The 8,668-nt window shown below is 40.2% G+C and overlaps 1 protein-coding gene across 6 annotated transcripts in view; it reads left to right on the forward strand.

Moving 5' to 3' along the window:
• Positions 1 to 3,615, forward strand: part of Dock10 (dedicator of cytokinesis 10) — a 201,357-nt gene extending 197,742 nt beyond the window's left edge. For 3 of the 6 annotated variants that reach the window (XM_055616424.1, XM_055616430.1, XM_055616426.1), the window contains 2 exons: positions 777 to 852; positions 3,022 to 3,159. In XM_055616424.1, coding sequence (XP_055472399.1) covers positions 777 to 852; positions 3,022 to 3,083 — 138 coding nt within the window. In that variant the 3' untranslated portion in view covers positions 3,084 to 3,159. Of the gene's footprint in view, positions 1 to 776; positions 853 to 3,021 lie in introns of those variants that run through there. The other 3 variants (XM_055616425.1, XM_055616429.1, XM_055616428.1) reach the window with 2 other exon arrangements.
• The last annotated feature ends 5,053 nt before the right edge of the window (positions 3,616 to 8,668 follow it).

The raw sequence follows: 8,668 nt of genomic DNA on the forward strand, positions 1-8,668 counted from the left end.
AGATAGATAGATAGATAGATAGATAGATAGATAGATAGATAGATAGATAGATAGATAGATAGATAGATAGATACAGACAGAATTTGATAATATAATAAGTGATATATATAAAACCCTAGTCCATTAATGATCAAGTCATTAATGATCCTGGGCAGGTATCTGCCATATTTTGTATGGCTTGCATGAACTGTGACCGTTCAATAATGTCAGTATTTTGGATGTTCTAAAAGCACTCATTTGAAAGTCAAGTGATCTTCCCTAGCTTGCTTTGCAGCATCCACCATCCCTCACACTGTCTGTAAGGACCTGTGGCCTTCAGAGCAACGTGACATTGCTGGTTTCGTATCAGTGTCCTCTCCTTTCCCTAATGATCTAGTGTCATCACCACAGAGCAAGGCAGACCCCGGAACTGTTATTCTAGTTGCATGTAGCATGCATTCCTTGTTTCCTGTCTTCTTCCACGCACTCCTTTAACTCTCCACAGTAGCTCAAGGAGGGGAAAAAAGGGTAGGTTGAGTAACGATGGAAAGAATAAATATCCGTAGATAGGATTCCCAACAAAGATCATGTTATTTGGGGTTTCTGAGAGGTGGTGGGAATTAAATACTCAGGGAAGTGCCTCTTACACACATGGGAGACATTAAATATGGGATGAGAGGGAGGAGAATGGATGTAAAAGCTGGGAAGCATGGTGAAGCCATACTCGTCTGTCACTGTAAATGCTGCCTGGCCTTGAAATGTCTGGAAAAAAATGTTTTTCTCTTTTTTCCTGGCAGCTCTGTCGAGGTCCGTGTCTATACAGCTTCTGCTCCTCTGTGTCTAGCATTTCCCTCAGTACTGTGAGCAAAAGTGGTATGTTTTTCTCTCCGTTTGTCTATCCTGTTCTGTCCACCTCTTTCTCGCTGGTCCTTTGCCCCAGTCAGCTTTGGTGCCTCAGCTTCTGTTACTCTAAGACATGTCTCATTAACAGCTTAGCTTTTAAAAGGAAAACTCATGCTCCTTCACCTTCTAAATGTATTTGAGCTCCTTTGATTTTTAAAAATAAGGAGCTGAAAGAGTCTCATGATACTTCAAAAAATAAAACAAAAATACAAAGACCAGGTGGTGAAGAGGAGGAAAAAAAAATTTTTTAAAGGAAACCTTTAACAAAAGAAGTAAAATTTGCCTCTTTGCTTCCTAGAAACTGATCAGAGAGAAAAAAAAACTGATGGATTTTGCCAATCATTATTCAGTAAAAGAAATATCTGTTGAAAAGAAAGGTCACTTTTCTACTGGTCTTGAGCATGTAATGGGGCTGGCCGCATGGGTGACTAGATAAGGGAATTTCTTCCTGTGTCTGAATGTGAGTGTGTGTGCTCCAGAAGCAGGTATGCAGGTAATTACCGAGAGAACTTACCAGCAGAGCTTTGAAAATCAGAAACAAGTTGAACCAATTGACAGAAATAGAAACAGAAATTTAATTATGCCATATGTACCCCACAGGGCCAAGAAAAGTCTTAGACTGAAAAATACAAACAAAACAAAACAAAAAAAAGCATGTTGTTGTTAGGGGAAGCTTCAGTATAAGAGGAAATAGAGCCATACATGTAACATAAGCCTGTAACCTCAGCACTTAAGGGTACAGGGGTACAGAAATAGTTCAGGATAATCACTGGCTACCTAGCACATTTGAGACCAATCTGAGAGGCATGAGATCCTTTCTTTAAAAAAACAAACTGTAGAGGCCAGTAGATGTTTCAGTGGTTGAAGTCTATCATCCCCAAGCCTGTTGACCTGAGTTCAGTCACTGGGACCCACACGGTAGAAAGAGGAAACCAGCTACTACAGGCTGCCTTCTGGTTTCCACATGCACACTGTGGCATGTACACACAAACACACATACATGCACCAACATATTAAAAAAAAAAAAGAGGAAACAGAACCAAGACAGAGTAACTCTGGTGCATAAAATGGAGATGTGGAAAGCAAGTAACTTGAATTGGTAGTGACAGGCAACCATTCCTTTCACAGTTTCATAAACAGCCCAAACCCAAACCATGAAGAACTATCTTTGGCTGGGGCCAATGGAATCCATACAAGCATGCAAATGAAGCATAAATATAAGATGCTCTTTTGGAATGTGTTTCAACTGGGTGAGAATGGCGGCAGAATGAAGTCAGCTGTGGTCATGGGTATCCAAGTTAAAACACAGAGGCGGGAACAGAGCCATTTCGGTTCTGAAGCCAAGAAAGTGAGACGTGAGAGTCTTGCTGCTAGAGACTCAGATACATGTTAAACACATAAAGGAAAAATTATTTGTGCAGGATCCTGGGACACTGGTCCTAGGCACGAGGGTGTTTCCGCCAGCACAGGACACTCCAATGCTGAGCTGTGTGCAGGAAAAAGCTCTTAGATGAGAAAAGAAACTATTGATCAGCACAGCATCATAGCATGGGAGGTTGGAGAGGAGATCATAACTAGAAACGTAAAATACTCATCAAATCTCTTTTGTACAAAGATAACCATCAAAGACATACATCCAGTTTCTGTGGGGCTGTGGTTACTGTTTTCATATGGCTATTTTGATAGAGCTGAGAAAGTATCATTTAGATATATTGATATTATTTCAGGTAAGTCAGACTGATTTTCTCATACTTCCATTAATGCAAACATTTAAGTGAGCTTTCTGACATTTTCCCCTTTTGGGTAGATGTCAACATTTGTCTGGAAATTATAAATTTTTATACTATAATGAGATAATGGACTTACTCAAATACATTTGTAACCATTTCAAAAAATAAACCATTTATGAATTTGTATCTGACAGTCACAGACTATGGTGAGGCTGCTTTGAACATCCCCATGGCAACCAGCATATGGGCTTTGAAGAAAATATTCTTCAGAATTGCTTTGGCTAGAATATTTTCCAAACTAGCTCATACCCCATTGGGAATGAGTCACCATTCTGGATTTTCGTTCGAGGGTATGAAAATTGATCTCTACTGATTCTGTGTGCATGCGTTGTATCCGTCTTGCTTTAAGATTACGGGCAGGGAAGACCCAGCAAAGCACGGAGCGGAGCGCCCCTACACACGGGTAACTAGCAAGGCGACAGCGGCTGTGCCTACCGTGTCCATCTCACCCAGTACTGAAGCTTGAGAGGAGCCCTTCGGCCTCAGACATGCCTCTCAGAAAACTCTCTCGGTTTTTGCAGCTAATCTCGGGGAAGAAAAAGGTTTAATTTATTTGAACTTTTTACAGTGTTAATATTTTTGTTTACCTCGCTAGCTTGAGAATTTTTTTTTGCCAGCCTCTGAATTTGCACATCTGCTATGGTTTCTTTGTCTCCTTTGAGTGGTATTGATAAAGCCACACCGAACATTTGTTCCGAAATTCCAATGAATGTGCAGCTTAAAAGCAAACTGAGTTTGCTCTTGGGTATAATTTGTTCAATTCCGGGTCCTTGTACACGTATTTTAAAGGTCAAAGTGGATGTTTTTTTAACAGTTAAGCATATTTCAGATGTAAATAGAAGATTGTAAAATATATGGTTTTTATCAAATTTCAAAGAATGTTTTTAGTTAATACTTACAAAAGTACTAAAATTATATGGGTAACATTTCAGATAATGTTATATTAAAATATTTGTGTATGTGTAAAAAAGTGTTGATAAATACTAATCTTTAAAGTTTGTGGAGTTTCTTTATTTGTAATATATGTGCTTTTAAAAGCAATGGGATGTGAAATTATAAAAGTATTTTGCTCTTGTTAATATAAATAAAATTACAGTTACTTTGCACTTGATTTCCTTTGGGGAGCTGGGTTGGTAGCATGCTTGCCTGGCATATACAAAGGCCTCAGTTCAGTCCTCAGCGTAAATCAGATACGGCTATGACACCTCCAAATCCCAACACTCAGGAACTGGAGGTGGGAGGGTGAGAAGTTCAAGGTCATCCGTACTTGGTGAGTACGGGGCCAGCTTGGGTACATGAGAGGTGGCCATGTTGCTGCTTTGAGAGATTTCTTGGATGGTTATTGAACCATCCATACTCCATGCTTTTAATGCCTTGCCAAAGCCAGAGAGGAACCCAGGCCTCAGCCTGGAAGATCCACCAAAGATGAATTAAACACATCAAAGATTTCTAAATAGAGGACATCAGAATGATTTAGAGGTAATATGAACCAGAATCTTTTTTTTTCTCTTTTTCTTTTTTTTTTATTTTATTTATTTATTTTTTTTCTTATCAGTTACATTTTATTAACTCTGTATCCCAGCCATGTCCCGATCCCTCATTCCCTTCCAGTCCCTCCCTCCCTCCCTCATCTCCACCGTGCCCCTTGCCAAGTCCACTGATAGGGGGGACCTCCTCTCCATTCATCTGATCCTGTTTTATCAGGTATCTTCAGGACTGGCTGCAAAGCTCTCCTCTGTGGCCTAACAGGACTGCTCCTCTCGAGGGGGGTGGGGAGGCCAAAGAGCCCATCATTGAGTTCCTGTTAGAAATAGTCCTTGTTCCCCTCACTATGGGAAACCAATTGGTTACTGAGCTACCACAGGCTACATCTGAGCAGAGGTTCTAGGTTACATTCATACATGGTCCTTGGTTGCATGTCAGTCTCAGAAAAGACCCTGTGCCCAGATATATTTGGTCCTTGTGGAGCTCCTTTCCTTTCCTCATCAGACTAACTCCCCTTCTTTCTTATGATTCCCTGTACTCTGCCAAAGGTTTAGTCATGAGTCTTTGCTTTGAAAATACTGCTAGTTAGAGTCTTTCAAATGCGCTCAGTAGACTCCTGTCATACATTCAATGCGCATCCCATCTGTCTTTCTAAACGAGGATTGATAATCTTACCCCATGTCCGCTCTCTTGATTATCTTTTTTAGGTGTATAGATTTCATTATGTTTATCATATCTTATAGGTCTATATAAGTGAGTATATGCCGTGTTTGTCTTTCTCCTTCTGGGATATTTCACTCAGGATGATCTTTTCTAGATCCCACCATTTGCCTGCAAATTTCATGATTTCCTCATTTTTGATTGCTGAGTAGTATTCCATTGTGTAAAAATACCACAATTTCTGTACCCATTCCTCCGTTGAGGGACATCTGGGTTGTTTCCAAGTTCTGGCTATTACAAATAATGCTGCTATAAACATGGTTGAGCAAATATCTCTTTTGTGTACTTGAGCAAACTTTGGGTATATACCTAGCAGTGGTATAGCTGGGTCTTGAGGAAGCACTATTCCTAATTGTCTTAGAAAGCGCCAGATAGATTTCCAGAGTGGTTGAACCAGTTTACATTCCCACCAGCAGTGGAGGAGGGTTCCCCTTTCTCCACAACCTCTCCAGCATGTGTTGTCCCTTGAGTTTTTCATCTTGGCCATTCTGATGGGTGTAAGGTGATATCTCAGGGTCGTTTTGATTTGCATTTCCCTGATGGCTAATGAGGATGAGCATTTCTTTAAGTGTTTCTCTGCCATTCGATATTCCTCTGTCGAGAATTCTCTGTTTAGCTCTGCTCCCCATTTTTTAATTGGATTACTTGGTTTGCTGCTTTTCAGCTTCTTTAGTTCTTTGTATATACTCAATATTAGTCCTCTGTCAGATAAAGAGTTAGTGAAGATTCTTTCCCAATCTGTAGGCAGGCGTTTTGTTTTGATGACAGTGTCCTTTGCTTTACAGAAGCTTTTCAGTTTCATGAGGTCCCATTTATTGATTGTTGCTCTTAGAGCCTGTGCTGTTGGTGTTCTGTTCAGGAAGTTGTCTCCTGTGCCAATGAGTTCTAGGCTATGAACCAGAATCTTGATAGTTGTGGCCATCCACACATCTTCTGTTTCTATGCTCTATAAACTTGTGGTAGGCAGCAAAATGTACGGTCCTACCACAAATTTATGGAGTACAGGCAACCTTGTATAGAGTAAGTATATATTACACAGAGAATGTTGGTCCTGTCTCCATCTCTTTATCTCCTCATCAGCCTACTCTGTGACTACCTCTCTTTTCACTCTGACAGCCACACTCAGAGCTGAGGCCCTCGGTTCCTTCAGCTGCTGTCCACCCAGCAAAGTCCTCATAAACAAAGCCACGTCAGTAAGACTGAGGAGTCTTACTCCTGGGGTTAACTGGAAGTGAAAAATAATCTTAGCTGTGTTTAGTTGGCATCTGAGTCCTTCTTGCCCAAGTCATTAGAAAAAAGAGAGAGAGAGAAAGATAAAGAGGGGACTTTTCAGGGTGATATACACAAATAGGGTTTACGCTTGAATAACTGGTAAAGTTTCAAAAGCTAGTTTTAAATAGTACCAGTGTGGAGGATTCTCCAGGAAATCTGTTTGCAATCTTGTTGCATCGCTTGATATTAATGCCCTAGCTCTAATATCAGAACTTCCTCACTAGATTCCCAACGTATACAGAGTATTGACTTCTGCACCTCCTGTCTTGTTATAAGTAAGCAGTGGTATTTGCAGGACATTTGACTATAGTGAGTCAGTTTAGTGTTACTAGTTAAATCTAGAGGGTAGACGAGCAATTTCTTTAAATATATATATATATATATATATATATATATATATATATATATATATATATATATATATATATATAATGGGAGTCTGGAGATTGGCTTACATTCTGGTTTTCTTATTTTACTTTACTTTTTGACAAAAATAAGGACAACTGCTAAGTTGGTCCCGTGGGAATATTTCCAAGCAGTAAGCCAAGCCTGGGGAAGAGATCGTTTGGAGTCTTAGCTCAGAAACCTTCTCGGCTGGCCTGTCAGGTTCCACAGTGAGGTGTCATACTTTCAGGCACTCCTTCCTGAACAGCCATACAAAGAGACATGGATTTCTTTAGGCTTATCAGACTCATTGCTTCCAGCTAACGAATCTGAGAAGTGCAGCACCCTTTATTTTGACTTTGACATCTAGAAAAGCTAGACAGTCTTTTCCAGAGAGAGAGAGAGGAGAGAGATCATAAACATTAGAATTTTAAGCCTAAGAGTTGCAGATAATAATGCAATAACATCTTCAGTCTTCCTTCTGGGGACTCGGGTCCAGCTACCATGCTTGCCTATAAGTAGGATTGGAAATGTTGTTTCTATATAGCCACAGCCTTTTCCAAACTATTAGTCGCTGCTTCTGTAGCATGACTTGGATGTCTAACTATGCTGAGTCGTTACTTCTTTTCCCCTTTCTCTTTGTCTGCCTTACTATCATTTTCTGATTTGAATGAGTCAGAATCCCAAGGGGCTATGGATGGGCACCACACCCTAAGAGAGGGGATTTCCTAACATCATACATTTGGCAAGAAGAGAACAAGATGTTCTTAAAATGCAAAAAGTACAAATAAGTATAGTCTACCAAATTCATCCAACAGTTCCTTGCTCCAGAGGTTTTGCCATCTACAAAACATCTGTTTCTGGAGGATGTCATGGCAACATCATTTTGTTCTTCCATTTGGCTTTATTCCCATGTCTATCATTAGAAGCTGTATTTTCTCAGTAAGGATGTTTTTAAAAGTTGTAAGATATTATATTATTATTTATTTACCTAAAATTACACAGAATGTATGTAAATCTACGTGTAGACAGATACTATAAATACATAGTTTAAATGAAACTTCCTCACATGGTTTGACAATGCTTCCCCCAAGAGCCGTAGACTTTCAAACCAAAATAAGCTAAGACAAGAGAAACCTCCTTTACAGTTATTAGCGGGAGCTTCCCAAGAGACTCTCAAGACATTATGGGCTATTGCTGTTGCCTTTGATTGCCTCCTAGAGGTTGAAGAGAAGTTCATACTGCTGAAAACACCATACATGTCAGACATAAGGACTTGCAGGATCTAAAATGGATTAACATGAAAGTCTCCACCCTAAGAATTACTATTCATGGTACTAGTACCCAGATAGATGCCTGTGAACTAAATCAAGGAATAGCATGGCACAATAACCGTAAGAGTGCAATGGTGGCTCACACAGCTTGGTGGTAGCCAAGAGCTCTCTAACTGAACTTAAGTGCCACTCAAGCTTGATAAGGAAAAGGGAACGATGCTTGATATTGGAAACCTAACCAACCGCCAGGGAATAGTGTGGTCGTGGATCTTGGAGGAGAACCTACAACCTCTGAAAATGTTCCAACTACGTTCAAATATTTATCCTTGCACCCGTAGTATAGCTCTCAACTCTCATAACAACAACAAAGCACTTTGCTTTGCAGCAATCAAGAACTGTTACGGAAAACTACAACTGCTCAAAATTCAGACAAGTGATCCTGTGGTGCTCAGCCCCAACTGACACATCTACAACACAACTCTTGCACCTACGGCTCAAAGAACATCAAGGAACAGGAAACAGAGGGAAACAAGAAGTCTGCCATGAGACTGTGTCTCCTCAAGATGTCAGGGAGCTACACACATGAAATTTCATTAGCATTCTTGCCTAAACAAGACCAGTAGACATGTTATCATGGAAGGGGGAAACTCAAGGGGATCCCACTCCTAGACAAAGAACCTAAGGAATACTTAGAGAGAGAGAAATAGTCTACCCAGACAAGAGTATCTCAGTTCTAAGAGGGCATGTCTGAAATTACATCCACGCAAGTAACATTATACAAAATGAGCTGAGCAGGTTGTACTTTTATATTTAAGTGTGTGTGTGTGTGTGTGTGTGTGTGTGTGTGTGTGTGTGTGTGTG

The sequence above is a fragment of the Psammomys obesus genome, unplaced genomic scaffold (assembly GCF_907164565.1).
Source record: "Psammomys obesus unplaced genomic scaffold, mPsaObe1.curated_primary_1811, whole genome shotgun sequence".
NCBI classification, from domain to species: Eukaryota; Metazoa; Chordata; class Mammalia; order Rodentia; family Muridae; genus Psammomys; species Psammomys obesus.